The sequence below is a fragment of the Callionymus lyra genome, chromosome 4 (assembly GCF_982586985.1).
Source record: "Callionymus lyra chromosome 4, fCalLyr1.hap1.1, whole genome shotgun sequence".
NCBI classification, from domain to species: domain Eukaryota; kingdom Metazoa; phylum Chordata; class Actinopteri; order Syngnathiformes; family Callionymidae; genus Callionymus; species Callionymus lyra.
Window position 1 is genome coordinate 35,634,412 of NC_141821.1, and position 22,481 is coordinate 35,656,892.

At 37.0% G+C, this 22,481-nt stretch overlaps 1 protein-coding gene across 1 annotated transcript in view; it reads left to right on the forward strand.

Moving 5' to 3' along the window:
* Positions 1–14,825: 14,825 nt before the first annotated feature.
* Positions 14,826–22,481, forward strand: part of svep1 (sushi, von Willebrand factor type A, EGF and pentraxin domain containing 1) — a 55,119-nt gene continuing 47,463 nt past the window's right edge. Inside the window, exon 1 of the mRNA XM_087790052.1 lies at positions 14,826–15,904. Coding sequence (XP_087646178.1) covers positions 15,365–15,904 — 540 coding nt within the window. The 5' untranslated portion in view covers positions 14,826–15,364. The remainder of the gene's footprint in view (positions 15,905–22,481) is intronic.

A 22,481-nucleotide genomic window follows, 5' to 3' on the forward strand; every position in this document is an offset into this window, starting at 1 on the left:
CTATTTTAATCCCATTTTTCCTCACTATATAAGCATGAAGTTCGGATCAAAATTGACGTCAGTTCAAACTTAACTCCTCTTGAGTTGGCTGAAACTGAGGAGATTGGCCGGGGACAGTTTCTGCAGGGAGACTGAAGACACGTTTAAGGCAGAAGAAACATTGGTAACAAAAAAAGGTTCAAGTTGGTTGACTTGCTAATGGAAGATGAATGCTAAAAGACCACAGAAACGTCCATGCTCTCAAATAAAAAGAAACAAAAGCATACAATACTGATCCTTCTAGATATATAGTGTACAGCATTTCTGTATAAACTGAAGCCTTATTGAGTCTGTCTGGGCCGTCATCAATTTGATATATTTTTGCGATATTCCTTTTTTCATATAAAGCTATATTCGTTAAGATTAAACTTGGATTGTTGAGCTCAAGTGATAAGTGTCTTCAGGTATATTGAACAAAAGGCAAAGTTACATAACCTTCGCTGCACTACTTACTGTAGCTTTTACAACAGCAACTAGCTGAGTGGACAGAATAATTGGTACACTCACAACTCTGTCAGATGCTTCACTTGAATACCACTCGGATGCAAATTAAGGTACTTGTGGATGAAGCTGAATCAGAGAGTAGAAAGTAAAGCTGGGAATGGGTGCACCGACTTGTCTGAAAATGTCCAAGAGCAATTGGAAATATGGTTGTTAGTTTGTCATTGTAAGAAGAATGTCTGATGTTTTAAATAACATAATAAATTTGAGGGAAACCATATCATATTGAATACATATTGGGACTAAGAAACTTACTTGTAAAAAATATTGGTCACAAAGTGCAGTGTGGTATGGGAACAAAAACAAACTAAATCTACTTTTGGAAGTTAAAGTGACCTTAAACACACATCGATAAAGTGTTACCTACCCACATATGTATGCACATTATAAAACAGAAGAGGGGCCAGTTAGTTGACAGTATCATCAGTTATGAAATATATGCCTAAAGTTGCCTTCTTTCCTATAACCGTAAACAGAAAGCGACCTTCCTGTTCAGATAATAATAAAAGGATTTCCAAATGTGTACTCAGAAAAAATGTTCCATTACATTGTTAAGAATGCAGCTTAATCATCTGATTGGGGAATATAAAGTAAAAACCTTGGTTTTAGTGATCAATAAGACCAAACAAAGGTCCCAATTGATCTGATTGCAACATTGCTGATAATCCCTTCTGCAAATGTAGCACACATCCCATGTGAACAACTGCAACTTCCTCATTCATTTGTTTGCAGCATTGTTTACCCGACAAGATTAGACTGATTGTAATTGCATCACCAACTAAGTTGATTAAAGAAGTAATGGCATTAGACTAGTTTTTAGTTTGATGGAGAATTGGAGAAGAAATAACAGATCAATCTGAGTAGACTCCACCTCTACGTAGGGAAAGGACAGTGTTTGACGGGATGGAAGTCTTTTGTGTTTGTGTGTTTGATCAGCTTATTGGAGCATTTGAGCAGAGAGATTAGGTTCAAGGGTGAAAGGTAAAATCCTGGAAAAGAAGACCTGTGCCGAGAATAATATGGAGAAGGTCTCAGCCTGTTTTCATTTACCTTTATTGCATATAAACCAGAATTTTTGGCGGAATAAACAAATATTAACATTAAAAAAATGCTACATATGTACAGTGCAACAGTAAAGGAAGGAGTGGAGTATTCAGTAAATCCTGACTCAGCGTTTAGACTTTATTGCTATAAAGAAAAAAACGGACCTGGACCTTTACACTGTTCACAAGACAGGCGGTTGGATCGCGATGATCTCACACATCCTCTCACTGTCTCTTGTAGTTTGAGATGGTATACATAATAACTGATCTTCCTGAATGAGAGGGGTGTATCGTTTTTTACTTGAGCTGAATAATTGAAAATGACACAATGTTTTGTTTTATGCATGAATACTTGCATCTAATTGACTGCAACTGTTTGACACCACAGCTTTCCATCACATTTCCATTGACCTAATCATCGGTGACTCACACACAGAACACCACTTTGACTCTGGCAGGTAACAGATAGTGAAAGGCATGGTGATGCTCCAGATAAGTTGGTTAATGAGTTACTCTTCTTGCTTCAAGTTGTTTGCTGCTCAAAGAGTGGAAAATTGTTAGAATAACATGAAAACATGGAGGTAATGGAAGTGAGGCTGCAGTGCTGTGCAGGCTGCAGGATCCTCCTCGGAATGACACAAATGTGCTCATGATCAACTTGTACTGCATGTTAACACACAGCTGATGAATACAAAATAGATGGATATCGATGATCCTCAATATGAGGGAACATTGCAGGCGTCACACAAGCTGATCAAAAGATGAAGATGAAAATAGTTTGAGTGGCAGAAGAATACAAAGACAGGTATACAGCAACGTTCTCCTTAAATGTTTCATAAAAACCAATTGGATTAGGATGAAAAGACCGCAGAACCTTTAATTAAACGTAGGGAACAGCATCTATTACTGGCACAACTAGAACATGAGGGAATAAAAGGTGACCATGCTCCCAACTATCATGCTATCATATCTTCCTTTATTCTGTACTTAATGCAGCGTTCCCCGAAGAGTTATGAATGAATATATACATTGTTTGCAGACTAACTGTATCAACATAGATTAGGCTTGATCAAACATTTGATGGGTGTTGTCTTACAATGTAAATTACAGGAGTTTTTTTCTGACTTCCCAGCAATTGCAATACTTGTTTTAAAAAATAAATAACCATTTGCTTGACAAATAAGTTGTAATGCTAAATGCCTTGTGATTCACATGATTTCACCATGTGATCAAATCAGAGATTGTATCACTCCTGATACTGAACTCTCTGTATCTAACGCCGCCCAAGGCCAATTAGAAGAGTGATAAAAGACAATATATTGCAGTTGGTTCCAACACGAAATGACTGGAAATGGGCCAATACTCTGACACTTCATTTCACTAATGCATCTGACATCACAAGATTAATGTTACATTTTGTAGTATGCATTCATTCGTTCTTTAAGCTTTTATTTAAGATTTAATCAATATAATTTGTATCTTTCAATAATAATTTGTCCGTTAAATTCAGATTTTTTGGTCCAGATATTTTTCAATCATGAGCACAGTGCTTGGCGTGCAATTGAAACCCTGTCCATATATTGCTCTCTTTGGCACACCCAACATCACCAGTGGACTGAGCACCGCACTATTAGAGAAATGGTTGCATTTACTTCACTGCTTGCCAGACGCTGCATCCTCCAGAGCTGGAAATCATCTGATGCTCCACCAATACCAAAATGGCTGAGAGAAACAATATACTATCTTAAATTGGAAAAAATTAAATACACATTAAGAGGCACCACAGAGTCATTCTATGTCAAATGGAAACCTTTCATCGAATATTTTGCTGAACTTCAGGCACTGCCTGACTGAGAAGAAACTATATTTTTATGTGTCATTCCATCGGTACTGTGAGATGAGCCTGGGAGGGGTGGGGAGGGAGGGGAACACACGGGTATTCATGTTAAATTCATATTGAATTCAAATGCTCAAACCCTTTTTTGATGTATACACTGCATTTCAAAAGAAAAACTACCTTTGGTTTGTTATCTGTGTGTTGTTTATTTATTTATTTATTTTTAATTAATGTATTACTTTACTTTATTTATCTTTATTTTTATTTTTATTTGTATCTCTATTTTATTTTCTGATTGGGGGGAAAAGAAACAAAAACCTGTTTTTTCTGAATTTCCCTGATCTGTTAAAAAAAAAAAAGAAGAAAAAAAGCATATTACATGTGTGAAAATGTATACACTGTTGAATATGTCTCAATAAACATATTTAAAAAAAATAACAATAAAAAAATGTAATAATAATAATTTGTCCGTTCACAGATGAATACATCACTGATATAATTTGATCATTGAAGTCAACATGTGCCAAATTAATTAAAAAGGAATACACTCTTAAAACAACAAACCTAATCTTATCATTTGCACCAATTAATTTGTGTTAACGCTTCAGATTAGAGTTTGTCTCTGCAGTTGCTGAAAGGATTTGGGTCATTCATTGTTAAGAGGTAATCAAATGCTTAACCACTGGAGAAGTGTTCTGGGGAGGTTTTAAAAATACTGCAGTGTTTATGAGGGATATTTTAAGCACTTATGGGATTGAACTGTTCTGAACTTCAATATTAAAAAACACATACTAATGAATAAATACTGTTTACCTGCAAGAGTAGCCATACTTTGGTCCACCCTGCAATGGTGTTTTAGCCATGATTAAGATGTGGCATTAGGAAGGCTACAAATTCCTTGCTGTTCAAAAGTACTGAGCCAATTATTTGTAAAGCCATCTACATATGTTTACAATTTGCATAACAAAAAGTCAAAAGACAGAGGTGGCTCATGGTCACACCAACTAACCACTGTTTTCACACCAGTTTAGACTAGCATTTGATAGCTCTAGACTGTGATCTCTTACATATTTCACACATGTCCTTTAGAACCTCATTCATCCACGTCATGGTTTTTTTGAAGGTTCCAAAGTGAGACAACTACAGCTATGGGCAGATGTTTTGACTCTCATCTTCTTCAGTTCCATATGGCTACAACTGGTAGAGGGAACAATATCTTACAAAGGAAGAGGCAAAGAAACAACTCAGATGTGTTGGAATCAATGTGTGGGTCGTAGCAAGATATATACCTGGATATATACCTGTTTCCCTCTCCAGTCTTTTGGAACTGGAGAACCTTTTGTTATTCATCATCAGCCGAATATGAGTATACATATTGTAGAAGAGTCAGATGGTGGCTAAAGGAAGCATATATTTTGATACATCAAATGTGTTTCAAAGTTAACTAAGATTAACCCAACTGCTTCTTATATATTCATAAATATTTTTTCAAAAGATCTGTTCTCGTAGGTTGCAACAGATGACAAACTGATGTAAACATTTTGAATTCAATGATTAACAACAAGTAAATTAAACAGAATCTTTAGCCTCAACACTGGACTCATCTGGCCAACCATGCTTCCAGAATTTGGATCATGATGAAAGCATAGCATGGATTTTGAAAGTCACAAATGCACACATGTTCTGTACTTTCTTGGAAATACAGACCTGCCAACTGCTAAAGTGATGCTGTCGCAACGTGACAGCTGTATTTGGGAAAACGTGAAATTGGGACCAGAAGAAGTGGCAAAATGTTCTCACTGTTGGATCATAACATCTATTCTGGAGGGTCTATATTTATAATCAGAATTATCCAAACAGCTCTATTTATGACCTGGCCCATATCCCAAAATTTGTTGACAAAGGCAGAAAAAAAGTGTCATGAAGCTGCTTTCAAGCAGAAACAGGTTAAATAATCAAACTTTAATTGAATTGTTTCTGGTTGTAATGATCTTAATTTCAGTTGTGATAGGGATCTTTTGTTTTGCTTCAAAAAGGAATTAAGTACAGAAGGACACACCATGTGCCAATGTTTTCCTGGAAGCAGTAAAAGGCACATGCTCAACTCAGACATGGCATTTGGTAATGTGATGTCTGTCTATTCATGCCACGCATTTATAAACAAGTATTTGCAGAAATGTAAGACGGTTGGTTACATAACCAAGAAGCCTCCAGTATTGAGGGTCCTTGTGTGCTGAACAGGAGGGAGGTGAATGCCCTCAAGTCAGTAGGAAAGCGTGACCTACTCGTGAAGCGAGAACAAAAGGAATGTGTTGATATACAGTAAGGGATCAAAACAAAAACAATGAGGATCTTGAAAACTGAAAGAGAGGAGGAGACTAGTGTGGAGGGCGTGCAACACGTAACAGAGATGGTAATTTGACCCGTGTGTTTACCAGGTCCCCTGAAAAATACGAGTCTCTAGCACAATGTGTGCAAAACACATGAAGAGATCACAGCAAACACAGTGTTCTTAACATTAAAGGGACCTTAACCGTATGAGGTTTGAGTTTCAAGATATTTACTTAATGGTGTAAACATTTAAGGGACTTGTCACTTATTGCATATTAGAATATTAAGGATTCTAAGCAAGATTAAACAATATTTAAGTAACTATCTGTCCAAAGTAACCAATGGGTAGTTTAATAAAATAATCCTTTGTATCAAATTGAGCCACAAGAGATAAGATGCCAGTAACTTTTAGAGCTGCAATTCAACAACAATTTCCAGAAGGGTGTCCAGGTTAAACCCTCTACAGTTGATTTCAAATTTTAGGCATACGTATTAAAAAAATATAAAATGTTGTACTGATGTATGGGCAACAGAGAAGTATTTCCTCATGGTATACCAATGTTGACGGCACAGACAGTGTGATATTAACAGCCAATGGTTGTCTTAGTCCATTCTTCGCTAAATCACATGTTTCCGTGTCAACTTTACATCGCTGTGTTATCAGCTCTTTGAAAACCTATTAATAATGTATTACTGAATGGGCTACAGGCCAGTCTAAATAAATTAAAGGGTCAGATATGGCCGGCAGGCCCTAAGTTGAATAGCCTTGTTGTTATTAAAGAATCCTTGCTTGTTTACAGGTGTATTTATATCTTCTTCATCCCTATCAGGGTTTGACACAGTAAGTCAGCCTGCGGTATTTTATCTCGTCTTGTACATCCTCCCTAGTCAAAGTTCCTCTTTATGTCTTCACTTATTAAATCAATAAGCTTAATTGGTTCTCTTCCTCTTCTCTTTTTACATGTTGTCTCCATCTCTAACATCATTTCATCAACATGTCCTATCTGTCTTAACCACCTGAGTCTGGCTGCCAGCAACTTTTAGTTCAAATAGTTCACTTCTGTTGGATTATTTTCTGGTCACAGAAAAGGTCTGTACTTTAAGGCATTTAGGTTGTCCAACCCCTTTCAGTCCCTTCTTTAAGTCTGTTGTTAACTTCCCTCTTTATATCTGTCCATTACTTCAGATGACTGATACTCATCTTTTGTTACTATATTGCTACTCCCTGCAGAGTGTGACTGAACTTGTTAATTCTCCTGAACTATGTGATCAACCATATTGTCTCCATCTGAATACTTTACTATACTCCAGGCCTCATCAAAGGTGCAGATAGAGATTCTTAAAAATAAAGGCAGTAGGCAGTATCAGAAGTACCTCCATTGACCCTGACGAAGAGATTTTTATTAGTGCAGGCTTTTCCTTTATTTTCTGGAACTCCTGTGTTGTTCTCGGTGTTATCTTGACCTTTTAAGTATATATTTTATATAATTACTAAACAAAACACAAACAACATGCCTGTTTCGACGCTTAATCTTATGGTTACTGTTGAGGTTAAGAAATGTGTTTGTTAGACTATTTGTAAAAAAACAGACGAATCTACCCTCAAGTTAACTAAGCTTATCTGTACACAACTGTACGACTGACTCACTTGAACAAACACTTGAACATTTTTTTGTTGTTGTTTAATCTGTTCGTTGTTTGTTACGCAAAATGTACAGGTATTTAGAATTCACACTAATAGTTTTAATTTCAGTTTGTTACCACGACCCATTTCTGTTTAGTATAACAAGCCTGTTTCCACTGTGCTATAGAGCAAATACAATGTTTTTCAAGTAAAGGTTGCAACTTGAGTATTTTATTTTGACACTTTCTGGAGTGTGCGCATGTTCTCATGTGCACTTCCCCGTACAGCTCCTCCTTTATAATGTCAGCAAAGTCTCGGTGAGGCTGTTTTCCTGAATGTCTGGCTGAATCCAGTTCACACCGCCCTAAGACATGGCCTCCTCACCTTACTCCCCCCTCCTTTGCTGTACTCCTCCCTTCACCATCTTCTATCAATACAGCTCTACTGGCTCTGGAGAGATCATTCCTCTAAACTACTGTCCTGAGTCGCTCTCTCTCAGTCAGCGTGAGTGTGTGTGTGTGTGTGTGTGTGTGTGTGTGTGTGTGTGTGTGTGGGGTGGGGGGGTGTGTGTGTGTGCGTGTGTGTGCTTTATAAATGAGAAGGTGTAGAATGTTACACATCCAGAGTTGTAGACTTTTCCCACAAGAGCCCCAAGAGCGTCTGACTCCGTAAAATGCTACACTCCATAACATATACTAGTTGGTTTGTCAAATATCTTCAGTCCATTTATGTGCATGGTTGGCATGAGTTGAAAGCGTACGTCACAGAGCCCACGGGGAAAATCAACTCTTACAGAACAGGTTTTTTGCTCACATTAGCTTGGTAGCAAGACTACAAAACAAACCATACACATGTTTATATACTGTACATTGAATCATTTGATATTGCTGTTGTTTTGTTTGAATAAAAATAAAAATATCCAGCCAACTTTTAAGCATGTTTTTTCATGTACTTTTTCACTAGATTGGCACTGTGCATTGTAATCACTAAAATGGAATTGTACATGTATTTGACAAAATGTGAAAAACTCAAGGCCCGGGGGCCAGAAGTGGCCCACCAGACGATTGACTCAACATCAAAATAGATTAATACTCATGTTGGTAATGTGACCTCACGTGAAAAAGATTCAGGAATTTTAAAAAGAGTCCAACTGTCCAAGGAAAAGGATTTGATGTGTTTAACGTAGGACAAACACATTATAATGAGGATAGATTGAATAGATAGTCAGTTTGGCAAATATACATAAGAGTGCAAAATATTTTTTTATTCCTGGGTGGGAATTATTAAGTTTGACATTCGTGTCACAGAACACGAAGGCTTGAACCATTCCCATCTAGTGTGTTTTTTTCTGCACAGAAGAACCTCTTACCTAAAATTACTTAAAAATTGAGGTTATATCACGTGAAACCAGCACTTATGCCTATTAATCCATGTTATTATTTTATCAAATCTAAAGCATCTTGAGGTCTGTTGGGTTTTCCACTTCAAGGACGTCACGTAGTTGCAGACTGCTTGGTCGTACTAAAATATTCATGCAGCACGTGAACACAGCTTGGGGTTTTAAATAGTCCTAGCCTGACATCGAACTATTCATCTTCTTAGAACCTTGATTCCAGAGATGCTGAAACCTTTCACATGGCTTCACTAGTACACAACTCTGACTTGTCTTTATGTGCATGACAAATATTAAAATTTAATTACAGTGCCTGCAGTCAACATCAATATTAAGTGTGTGTGGTATTTAATTGAAGAAAGATAATGGCAGCAAATTCATAAAACAAACCGTTTATGGTGACCTTTATCAGGGTTGATGGATTAGTCTGCTGTAGTCAGGAGAACAGAGGAGCTTAATATATCACTCCATGATCATACCTCTTTATCATTTTATACCTATGCCAACTTTATTATACTCAGTAGATTAGCATCATCTAGTGGCCAAACTACATTAACACCTCGATAGGTTAGCTACTTTAGGATAAGGGATGACAAGATGTTCCCTGACCAGAGCGAAAATGTTAACTCATCACCTGAAGGCAATTTTAAAAGCATTTTTTTTATCACATGGTCAAAGACCCACAATAAAAAAAGTAGAAAATGAACCAGTTTTATTAAGGAAAAATAAAAGGTACTTTTTGAAATCATTCATCAGAGATGCTGTGGTGGTTCATGAAACATACTCGCGTGTGGTGCGATTTGTGCCCGTACATTTATCTGCAATAAAAGAAACAAGTCTAAACTTACGCAATATTCATTTTACCCATAGAAATCAACACTTTAATAATTAATAATAATTAATGTTTATTATGCTTTTTGTTAAATTGGGAAGTGAACATATAATTTAACAATCCTGTGATGGATCAAAGAGTTAACAACATTTTTTAAACATTATAGGAGAACATTTAACAACTTGTCTTTGCACCAGGACATCAAAGATATGCTCTTCCAACTCATCACAAATACACACAAAGACACTGCAGATTAAAAAGATGTAACTTTACATTATTTAGTGTATTTGAACAAACACTTACTTTTGTACTCGTTTTGTACTGGGTCACGCCTTCTTTTTGATGTCATCCAAACTGACAGTAATCCCATGTTTCATAAAATTGATTTTTGTCAGCACCAAATACATGTTTGTGGTGTTTCACTTCCTAATAGACTTTCTATCTATATAGCACAGTGGTTGCCCTGGAGCTTGCTTCTGTTTTTCTATAGCTTATTTTGTGTGTTATCTTATTTAATTGTATTATTCTGTACCGCCACCACACAAAAAACAAACAGTTGTTTTGTGTTTACAACGCTGACAAATTGACAATACAAGTTCCTGACTGATAGTTTGCCTTACTTTGTGGCGTAATGTCCAAATCCTCCCTGCAGGGGGAGCTGTAGGATTATTGTGTGAGATCAGCTCGACAGACGATGTTCGACTGATCATTTGGACTCGTCGAATAAGTATATACACAAATTATGTTAAATATAAGGTTTTCTTTAAACCCCAAGGGTTGTTTACATAAAGGCACAACATGTATGTCCTACTTGGTTTTTATCAATGTTGTTGAATCAGGTTCCGGTCAAGAAGCTAGAAGTTAGCTTAAACAATGATCAACAGTTCGACTTATTATATAATTTCACCTTCTGCAGAAAGTACTTTATTTTTTAAACCTGGTCTTCAGAAGCATTGAATATGGTCTCCGTATATTTCTTTCGTTTCCAAACTTTTGTGGTTAAGAACTACCCAAACCGACGCATTGAGTGACGTAATGTATAAAATAAAAATCAAATAAAATGTGTCGGTGAACCTTAAATGTGTTTTATAAATGCGCTTGTTTTATATTATCTTTATCGTAGAGCTGTGCAAACCTTACACATTTAAAAGTGCAATATAGCCCCCTCTTAAACTGTAAGAAAGTGTTCAAGAAGTTGAATTTGTTGCTCTTAGAATGTAATGGGTTCAACTATTGAATACATGCTGTTGTACAACAAATACAAGCAAGTGCATGAAACAAAAAGCCTTATTAAAATCCTTCAAGGGGAAAAAAAGACCTTGAATGGAATTATAGTTCCACAATTGAAGAATGTGGTAAAAAGCTCTGTCATTGCTTCAGGCCAGAATATCTTAGAAATTTGAGGAATGAGTTATTAAAGCTCCTAATATACGGGTGCTGCTCCAGCCTGTCGTGCTGGAGTGTACGCACAGGTGAGGGAACAGGTGTGTGAGTAAAGCTTTTTTATTCTTTTTATTTGACTTTTACAGAAGCAGGAAGGCTGCACACTTATCATGTAAATGTATTTATTTTTATTTGCCCTGATAAGCAAATAGTGAAGGCACATTAAAATTAAATTCAGTCTTAAATAGGTAGAATAAAGACGATCGCTCATATTTCTATCCAAATTTTTTTTTGTAACAGTTTCCAAGTGGAATCATTGGTTAAACGCTTTTCAAAATATTTTATTTCACAATAATTATGTTCAGTTCAAGGGGCATAAAGTAGGAATGAATAAATTATTTGGTAAATATTATTTTTGTTGTGTTCCATGTTTATTTATTTTTTTCTGTTGTTGTGTTTTCAGTCCCCCTTTTCTACTGCAGTACATGCTTTTGGTCTGTTTCCATCCATATCACAACAACTTCAGGAGGTTGTTAACTCGTCCCTAATTATCTACATTTCATTATGATGCACTTCACTGGGGTTTGCTACTGCAAAAGAAATAGTGAAGTCGACTCTCAGATCTAGACTTGTTTGGTTCTTTATTTATTGACTTCTTGGCATTAAACAAGCCCATGCCTTTTAATATCATGAATCTCTCCTCGGTCTTCGGCAAAGACTGAGCACTGCATATACAGTACATAAAGATGTTGAACTGATGAAGTTTATGGTTTATAAAATGTTCACTTGTCCAGTTTCTATATTTTAATTTTAGTTTTGAGAGTGGCTTTAATATTGCTGCAAATCTGAGTGATTTTTAATTTTTCAACTGCCATTTTGCTTCTAATTACTTCATCACATTCACATTTATATTAGTATATTTCTCTAATTTGGTGTCATTCTATTCATCTATCCAGATTATATCCCAACTCTTTCTCCTTTCCATAGTTATTATTTTTCTGTTGATCTGCTGTTTCCAGTCATGATGAGGGTTGTGCCCTTTTTTGGACATTGTATTGTCATCCCTTGCCCCTAATACATCTTCTATTCCTAAAAGACAGACAACTATTTTATATAAAAATAACTTGTGTTAACAATCTTTTTAATGTTGATTATGCTTGTCTTGCTTTGTGGCCATCTTGTCTGGTGCTTTATATCATTTTTGTCAGTGTTGTTTTTGTTTGAAAAATTACAACTCAAATAGGATTTTCAATAAACCTGGTTAATAGTGAGCTAACTTGGAAGTAATTTGATGTGGATTTTACATTACTAGCATACAATCATCTCAATAACTAATATGATTCAAGAATTCAAAAAAAGAAAAATCCTAGACTCCGTCTCATAGCTTAAAAGTCACTGCACTTCCCTTGACCAGAACGAATGACTCTTTACACGATGTTCATTGAACGTTGAACAGGTTTTGACACCATATACATATAGAAGTTTATTTATTCTTTCTGTGCTATTTTGAACAGAGCTAGGTATGTGAATAGCAGCGTTTAGAAGCCATGCAAGTGATTGTTGAAACCTTTGAAACCCTCTTAAATAAAATGAAACAATTTGTCAATCCTTTGTTTTGTAATCCGTACAGGTTAAAAATCTTTCGAGACACAACTGTACAGATTTTATCTGTTTTTCACCAGCTTTCCTGAATGCTTTCAAACCAGATAATCCAAATTAACCTTCTCATGGCCTCCATATTAGTAGGTTGTTGGCAGCAGAATTTCATGTTTCCTGGATATGATCATAGGTCACTTTCACAATATTTAATTATATGATACATAAATAAACATTGTGTAAATATTTCGATTAACCAATGTTTCTTCACTTCCTGCTATTCAACAGAGTCACTTTTTCTTCTTCAGTGCACATGATCACACAAAAATAATCTTCACACCACATCATCACACTTTCCCAGTCAGTTTCAAGCAGCAGTAACAGGAAGTCCCAGCTGTGTTGATCGGACAAATGTTTGTAGAGCAGTTTACTGGTGTGTCGCTCCACCAATGAGTACATCTAGGAAAATGGGGGAAATATATTACACAATATATAATACACTATTTAAATAATAACAAAAATTTTGATTCAATAGTGTTGGTTCACTGCAAATTAATTTAACCCTCTGATGACGAAGTGAAACTGTTTAAGAGAGTGGAGTTTTTACCACTAGACTATCAGTAACATTCATCTGGCTTATGTCACTGGTAGGTTGTGATCATATTTACAAACCTTGAAACAGAGTGGAATGAACAATTGAAACACATTTTCTTATCACAATCGGATTAAGGTTATTTTAAGTGATTCAAAAACATTGCAAATGTGTTCATGTTTTTTCTTCTTCCTTTGTACTCATTTCCTTAACCCTTGTGTTGCCTGTTGTGTTATATAGTGTGATAAAATATAAAAACAATGGAAAAAGGTTGTATTGAAAACAATAGAAGAGTCTAGGACTCACTCATGGGTTTTTCTTTGTATTTCAGTGTTCAGTGTTTGCAAGTGTGTTGATAGGTAATTATATTATTTTACTTGGACTGCAATTCTTTATAAAGAATTTGTCAAATGTTGTCAAATAGTGTTAATCTGCTTCATTTTGCCTGCAATCTAAAATATTATTACTGAGAAATGAAGCTCAGTGAAATTTAAATCAGGAAGACTGTCCTCATTTAAGCACTCCGCTCACTCCTCAGCTGACCAGGGGTAGAATCAACATTCCTCTCCAGTCAAATCGCACGATCACAGCTCCTCTTGCAAACCAATCATGGCTAGCTGTCAAGTTGTTCTCTCTCCACTATCAGTTCAAGCTCATAACACAACCCCCCCCCTTAAGCACCTCCAGTCCTCATAGTGTTCACGATCCTCAGTTGATAGGGCCGCCAACACCAGAACCAGGACCGTGATCTGGTCTAGACTCTGCTGCCCCTGCTTCACACTGTTGTCCATAAATCTCCTTCACTATTCTTTTTCTCTCTTTTCTCCGACACAGCTGCTTGAAGGCCTTTCACACTGGTTCTGGTTCTGCTTGAGGTTTCTGCCTGTTACAAGGACGTTTTCCCTTGACTCTGTTGCCAACTTTGTGTGATTTTCTGGGACCTGTTTTCTACTCTTTTAAGTCTTTATTTACTGTAAATTTCAGGGAGATCAGTCGCAGTGTTAGGGCGATAATCTTACTCTGCTGATGGGGTCTATTCCACCACATACAATCTTTCCCAAAAATCTAACCAGTGAGTAAGTCTCTCTTGATCGAAAGTGTGGGGGCAATAGTAGACCTGAGTGTATATATGACATAGTAAGAATGAAAATTATAGAAAGAGTAAAGAAAAGAGTTATACCATAAATAATGAGCCACTTTTCAGAGATGTCATCCTTACAGTTACTTCAATGCACAAGTTTAGATTCAAACCTACTTCTTGCCGATCATTGTACCCTGGTCTTTCTATGGAACCCTAAATACCTTCCCTTGGTTAGGTTGTGTAAGGTCTGAGGAGGATGAGGAGCATTGATTTAAGAACATGGAGGTGATCACAGATGTTTTCTTTGGTCACGTTGACAAGTTAAATGACACCGGACCTCACTCCACTGTCAGGGCAGATAGCCACAGATAGAGTGAGTGAAAAAGGGGTGCAAGGGGGAGGGTGAGAGACAGAATAGATGGGAGGGGGAGGTGAGAGAGGAGGAGGAGGAGAGATGAACGGGGGAAAGAAAATGACTTCACGGCCGAGTCTAGACTGCCCCGTTTTCCCCCTCAGCCTCTATGTGTCTCCCAACTTTTTCCTCCTCCTCCGCCGCCTCCTCCTCCACCTCATGGTGTTTTTTTAAAAGGATTTTGGAAAAGAGGGAAGGAAGCATTTGGAGCTTGGCTGCACAGGCAGGAACGTCACATAGGCAAGCAGGAGCTTGAGGGACAGCACTCTGAAGCTGAGGAGGATTGCAGAGGCTTGTGCTGCTTTGGATCTGATGCACAGATTTCCACGTTAACTGGAGAGTGAGCAGAAGGAGGAAGAACGGACACAGAAAGAAACCTAGAAGCTTGGAAATATAATGTTTGTATCCAGAAGAAGATATAAATACTGAGATATATTTATTATTTTTTATCAACATCAAGTGTTTTTACGGAAGAGCTGATTTAGCTGAAGAGAGGAAGAAACGGAAGGACAGCTTTGAATGAAAAGAGAAGGATCCTAACAATTTTCCAGCAACACTTTGGAGGATCACTGCAATGAGCTGGTGCAATCATCTGTGTTTCAGGACAGTGACGCAAAAATAGGAAATATTCTCTTTCTTTCCATTTTTTCTTACAGAACTACTACGTTTTTATCAGCCAAGTGTTGTGCAGCGTGTCCTAATGTTTTCCCTAAGACACTTTTCGTCATGGACCAGCATTTTAGTCCTTTGCATTCTGGATTTATCGACAGTTGCTTGGACGGCTCAGCAACAAACTCAATCCCAGTCGCAGACACGGCGCTCCAGGCAAATGACTCCCCTGGCTTCCTCCTTGACAGCGGGCAACCTGTCCGAGGCGGCTGAGAGGAAAGTGGAGCGCCTCGGTCAGGCTTTCAAACACAATGTTAGGATTCTACGGGAGAAGAGTGACTGTCTGGACCTGGTCTTCCTGGTGGATGAGTCGTCCAGCGTGGGTGCCAACAACTTTCTAAGCGAGCTGAGGTTCGTGCGGAAGATGCTATCTGACTTTCCAGTTGCACCAGAAGACACCCGGGTAGCACTGGTGACGTTCTCATCCAAGACCCACGTGGTGACAAGAGTGGACCACATCACTGCGCCCAAGTCCCACCAACACAAGTGTTCCCTGTTGAACCAGGAGATTCCAGCCATCAATTACAGAGGAGGGGGCACTTACACCAAAGGGGCCTTTCAGAGGGCAGCGGTGAGTTTGACAACGTTAACACAGATCTTCAGGTCCCCTTTTTCCTTGTCATCCCAATGTTGAGTCTGAGCCTGTGGGCAGCCGGATTGGTGGACTTGGTAGCGGCTCTGCTGGTGTGTGCCAGTGAGTCTGGAGCCAGCTGTGTGTGCAGGCAGTGATTGTGGCTCACAGGGGTAACGAGGACCTGCGTGGCCTTATTGTTGCTGCTTCCTTTAAATTACACGCCAGCAGATAGTGAAGGGAAGCCACTAATTGTTCAGGAGTTTCCAGTGATAAAAATACCTTCCAGAGAACAGACACACCCACATTCACACACACACACTTCCCTCAACCATCTCTTCATAAACAGACACATTAAAATGATCTAAAGTAACATTCTTTATCAACCATATGAGGTGTGACCTGAAAGCCTCAGAACATAAGTAATACACTGCAGTTATTTTTTAGAAAATGATCAGTTTTCAAAAATAAATAATAATAATATTAAATATTGACCCCAGTACCATTTCATCAGAATCATAAGCTTTTGTTGCCAACATTAAAGATCCTAAAATGACCAAATAATGTTAATGTTCACATCCATTGTACTCTTATAATTGGATTTATAAATGGTGTTATCTTAGGAAGGCCAGTGAAATTGTGAAAGTGATTTTTTTGTGTGTCGAGGAATCAGTCGAAAGGTCACATGGGGTTACAAAGGTTCACAGTGTCAGCTTGTTTATGGTTTGTTGATTTGAACTGCCTGACACCCAACTGTGCACACATACGTAGAGAGGACATATGGCACAGTTCATCTGTCAAGTCCAAACACCCCAGCTGTACAAGCCATGTTGGTGGTACGAGGTGGTCCTGTATAAACAGCCATTTCCTTAGATCTGGCTTCAGTTTATCCTTTTTTCCCTTAAAGTTCTGCTGGACTGATGTTCTCGTAATTCAAGAAAAATACCCCATCCTACTTATTGTGCAGTTTGCAGATGTCAACATCAAAACCAAGGACATTTAAAAGATGTTTTTGTCTTTGTAGATTATGAGCTGGGTGTTGCCTTTTGAGATTTTCTGTGCAGTTTGTCAATTAAAGCATCTCATGAAGAAAAACAAAAGGGTATGTAAAAAAACAAACCTTTTCACGCAACAAACTTTATTTTTGTGTGCTTACTTCTCTCTCTTCTAGCACTGCGGAAAATACCCAAGAATTTATGTAAAATGTTTCAAGATAAGCATCTTGAATATCAAGTTTGCCCATGTGGATATTACATAAACAAAAAAACGACTGACGATGATTTTACTGTCCTTTTGCCGAAATCTTTAATCCTGTCAAATTTGAATACGGGTTGGATAAACATTGGTAGAAATTATTGTTGTATTTGGATTGAAATGTGCAAATACCCAATATTTGATTTCCACACAAGCATGGACCTGAGGTCTGTGTCTATTATCTAAATGAGTTCCTTCAGTTCCTGAAGATAACATTTAGATATTTACACAACCAATTTATTGTTATCTTTTGACAACTACTTAGACACTGGTAATATACTTCTTGTCTAATAGATTTCAGAAAACGTGTACTTTTTTTTTCTTTTCTTTGGACGAAGACGGTTGTGGTTACTTGTTGTTACTGTTCGTTGCATAAGCCGTCGCAGATGAAGAATTAGATTTCCTGCCTTTGGTTCCACTGCAAACTCTTCAAGGTGGCTGTCTAATAACCGACGAGAGAAGATCGTGAGTAATGGCCGACTATACTGAGCCCACGCACATGCAAGACATTTTGAAAAGATGAGTCTAGCAGATAAAGTCAAGACACTGTAGGTCAACCAGTTCTCTAGGAACACCTGACGGAGTCACTCTGGCAATTCTGGTTTCCGGCTCCATCATCTTGGCTATCATGAGAGCTGGACTGGAAATCTTGTCATCTTTTTCCACATGAATGCTGAGACCTTTAAGTCTTCCCTTGAGTGCGACCAACTGCTCTTAGGGAACTTTGTGTAACTAACTGAATGGAAGTAATCATAGAAAAGCAGATAGTTGTTTATCAGTTATCTTTAATGTCTATCTTGGTTAAACATTGTACTTTTAATTGGTTGGAACTAAAACCTGCACACCTCAGAAATGTCTGCTGGCCCGTAATAAACTGATATTTATAGTGATTTATAAGGTTACTGCTCATTTAGCTTTAGTGGCTCTCTCTGCTTGTTCATTTATTTTCAAGTTATTCAATAAAAAATGATTGAAATACGAAATCTATAACATTAAACCCTGTTGAGGGGTTTTAGTCAAATAATCAGTAAAATAAATGGTTGCTTTTTGCATTAACCATAATAATACAAATACAATATTTTTTTCTATTATGTGTCATAATGAATAAATTAATTATCAATAGGGAATTATTAGGTTTAACAATATGTACTTAGAATTGAAGATCTATAAATGCTGGTCTCAGATATGTAACGCCGTATAATAGATATACAATAAATTCAAGTTATACAATATATCTATTCCTCATTAAATTGAACCCAACGGCTGTCTGAATCTTTGATGACAACCATGGTTGGAATTGTTTTTTTGTGTATATCTACATACAATTTAATCGAGCATTCATACATATACTTCTATCAGTCTACTTCAATAGAGTCAGAGATTAGGATCAGTATTTCTTTTGACAAAAAAAAAAAGAAGCAGTTTTCTAAACAATATTGTGATTTGAGATTTTTAAAGCACCTGATAGGTTGAACATCTTTACGGAGCTATTAGCCAGCTATTAGCCGATAGATTATTATTTCTAGAATAATTATTAGTTAGAATATTTGCTTCTCACTTATATTTCTTAAATAAAACCAGGAGAGTTTGTGGATAGCTCCAAGTCTCCGTGCAGACGTCATCTCTCTCTCTATTTTAGATGATTCCTGTCTGTACTGAGCCTTGCCAGACCACAATAGCCGAAACAAATACCGCGGGTTGGGTTCGTGAGGCCCCTGTCTCATTCCAGTAAGTCAGCTCAATTTCTCTCATTCCTCCCATTTCTCTGCTTTTCCATCAACCTTGCATCCAGAGCTAAAGAACTCCCCAGCAGTTTTTAAAGGGATACAAAACCACAAAGTGACTACATTATTCCTGAGATTGAACAAATATTTTGTTATGTCTGGATGTATGTAAGGACTTTTTTTTTCAGCGTCTGTAATTGAGTTTTCTGACAGGGCAGTGTGATTTGAATGCTAACACATCAATCATTGGAACCAGGGAAAATATGAGCCAGATTTCTTCAATTCATCACGTGAAATGTTTCACTGAAGTTGTATTTATTGCTTTTAATTTTCCATATAATTTCAGTGAGCATTATCCATCCAGTATACATCAAAGTCTATTACTCATCCTTCGTGTGCGTCTCAGTTTCTTCTAAACTGCTCTGTCAGCATACAGATAATTATTACAGTTGGCACTCCCCATTCTTCAATATTTCACAATATTTCAAGCTTTGATTGGATCTGTCCCAATTGTAGACGCTGCAAGATAAAGAAAGGATCTGTTTCCTGTCGGTTATTTCACGTCACCTCGTCCTTAATCATTTCCTCCCACTTGGTTTGTCTGCTTTTTCACTGTTCTATCCGTCACTTCTCACCACCGGCGCTATCAGTACTGGAGGGATCACAGAACGGATGGATAGCTAAGACAAATGGAGCCGACAGGCTTCTTCACCTACCGTCCACAGATCCCCTGATAAGCCAAACACAAACGTCGAAACACACACCATTAGGTACTCCCAGTCTTCTGAGGCCCAAAGCATCGCCCAGCAGCTCATTCATTTAAAAATCGAATAAGATTTTAAATCTAGTTTCACATTTGTAATACAAGTGTGTTTATGATTGATTAAGGTGTTTAAACTTGTTTTTGTAGCCTTTAAATTAACGTTATCATATATGATTTGTTAGTTTAATGCATTATATTGGGTAGCTAACATAAGAGCTGCTCTGTCTTTGACTGAACCAGATGTGTATATCTTCATACCCCCTTTACACACTTCTGAACCTGATTGGAAATTGTCCCAATGGCTGAGCTCAAGTTTTCCAATCTGTGACTATCAGCAGGGACCCTGGGCGCCCATTCATCATTATGTCCACTTCTGTCACCCAGACTCATGCAGCTCTGGTGCAGTCGCAGCAAACAATAGAAGCATGGAACACAATCTTTGAAGCAGAATGAAACACTATCGGGACTGGCAAATCTGCAATAATTCAATAATAAATACCTCAAATATTAGTCAATTGATCCAACTATATCCTGATATTAACTTACAAATCAGTCACATTAGGGTATGTAATACTGGTCAGAACCTCAGTTGTGTATTGACAGGAATACATATAAGTGATCACTACCTTGTGCCCAAACTGGCTGATGTCTGATAGAACCCAGAGACTCAGCAGGTTTGGATTCAAGATAAGTTCAGTGGTCATGGTTCCCACACTTAATGAGATTAGACATGCTTTTGTCAGTCAGAAACATCTCATTAATCATCGGTTTAAGTTTTGTTTTAAGGAATGCAGGTTAAAAAAGGGCAGAAATTTTCTGAATTTCTGAATTTTTAATCTGTTTTTGACTGTGTAGAATATATTTTTGTAGGGGAGATCAATCTAACCCATTCCACATTCTGTTTATATTTTGTTTGTAATATTTTTTATTTTTTTACTAATTTATTTATTATTATTATTGTTATTTTTCTGACATCGATTTACGCTGATTGTCTTTTATTATTATTGTTTAGTTTTTACTGTTTCTTTGTGTGTGTTGTTTTGTGTTGTTTTATTATGAAAAATAATAGTTTAAAAAAAGAAAATAGAAATATGTGATTCATGTGCTTTAGTGTATTCCTGAATATATTTGCAGAATTGCTGTTGACATAGTGGTATATCATGGTAATATACTTTTTATATAATGGTATCAAATATATTTGTAGCAAGCTCACCTTTGTCCATTGATAAACTTACTTTGTTTTAGTTCCTTTATGATATTCGGAACTTGTTGCATCATATGTACTACAACTGCCTTAAAGCATTCCCCTTGTGTCTTTTAAGTCACACTGTGTAGCGACTGGCCCCTGAGCTTCCCAGATGTCCTTGGGCAAAACACCACTGCAGTCAAAATAACTATCACTAGAATCAAGTGTTAATAAAAACATTCTACACCAGTGAAAAGAAACACAAATTAAATGTTGGCAAGTTTGAGTCAAAACGTTTATTATATTATATCTTTCGTCTCACGCTCTCTCTTTTATTTTGCTATGAACTAGACTGAAAAGGAAAGTGTTTAACGTCATCAAACCGAGATGCATTTTCTATTGCTAAATCTCTTCCTCCTCTAAACGTTTTCTCACTCCCTCTAATAAACTGCTGCTGGGAATTACTGCACTACTGTAGACTTATGAAGGCAATCCTTACACTTCCCGGCTCAATAAAACACATGTGTCAGCAAATGCCCTGGACGACTATAAATGCTCTCAACATCCACTGCATGCTTCCTTTCTCTGCAACCTTATGTCCGTTGTCTTCTGTTGATTGACCTCCCAGACAAGAGTTCAGGAATTGTAGAGAGATGAACAAAAAAGGTTGTTAGAAACCATTTCATCAAAGACTCATTGACTTTTAATTACATACTTTTTTATTCCAAAATCAACAACCTTACAGATTAATGTTTTATTAACATATTCCAATTTCTACTAAAACAATCTGTTGAGTAAAAGAAGGTTCTTATGATCACCTATATTGGCTTTGTTTCATAATTATTTAATATTTAGACTTGCCTGTCTTTCCTGGATTTTTGGGGATGAATCTCCAGAGAATTAATCTTTAATTTCTCCATCTTTTTTAATTAAATCAATCAATTAATCTGTAAACTGTAAATTCTTTTTTTTTTCAAAATGAATCACTTTTCAATAGATTTTCAGTTTAAAATTAAACTCATTGTCTACACAATGTTTTAGTTAAACAGTTAAATAGTTATGTTACTTAAAGAGTGTTTAATAAAGTATAGCTAATCTAATCTAAACTAGTTTTAAAAAGCCTCTCAATACTCTTATGGAATATAAGTACGAAAAAACACAACCAAGAAAATCAGCCTCACATCTCCTGTTCACTCCACACATAGAAACCAACACACTGGCAACACCTACTTAAAATACTACTCATTGTTGGATAAGTGTGAATAACACCATCCTTGTAACCTTTGTGTGTTTGCATTGTTCAGTGTCTGTGTGTGTTGTGTGCACACATGTGAGGAGAAGACAGAAATGAGATAAATGAATAATGACAGTTGGGTGCCGCTGGAAGAAGTGAGGAGTGAAATGCTTGAAATCAGGAAGATGCAAGAAGGCTTTGAAGATTTGTACCCTGTAGACTGGGTCAAAGGTCACAGAGGTGTCAGATAGGGATAGGAACTGGCTGTCAACAGCTCCATTGGCCTTTATTGAGCTGTAGCACTGACATGCATATCATTACAGTGAGAAAGTTTAAAACAAGTTTTTATATTTGCATTTTTTACATTTTCATTAATTGGGTTTTTGTAGTTTTCAGTTTCTTTGCTTGTCTCGATG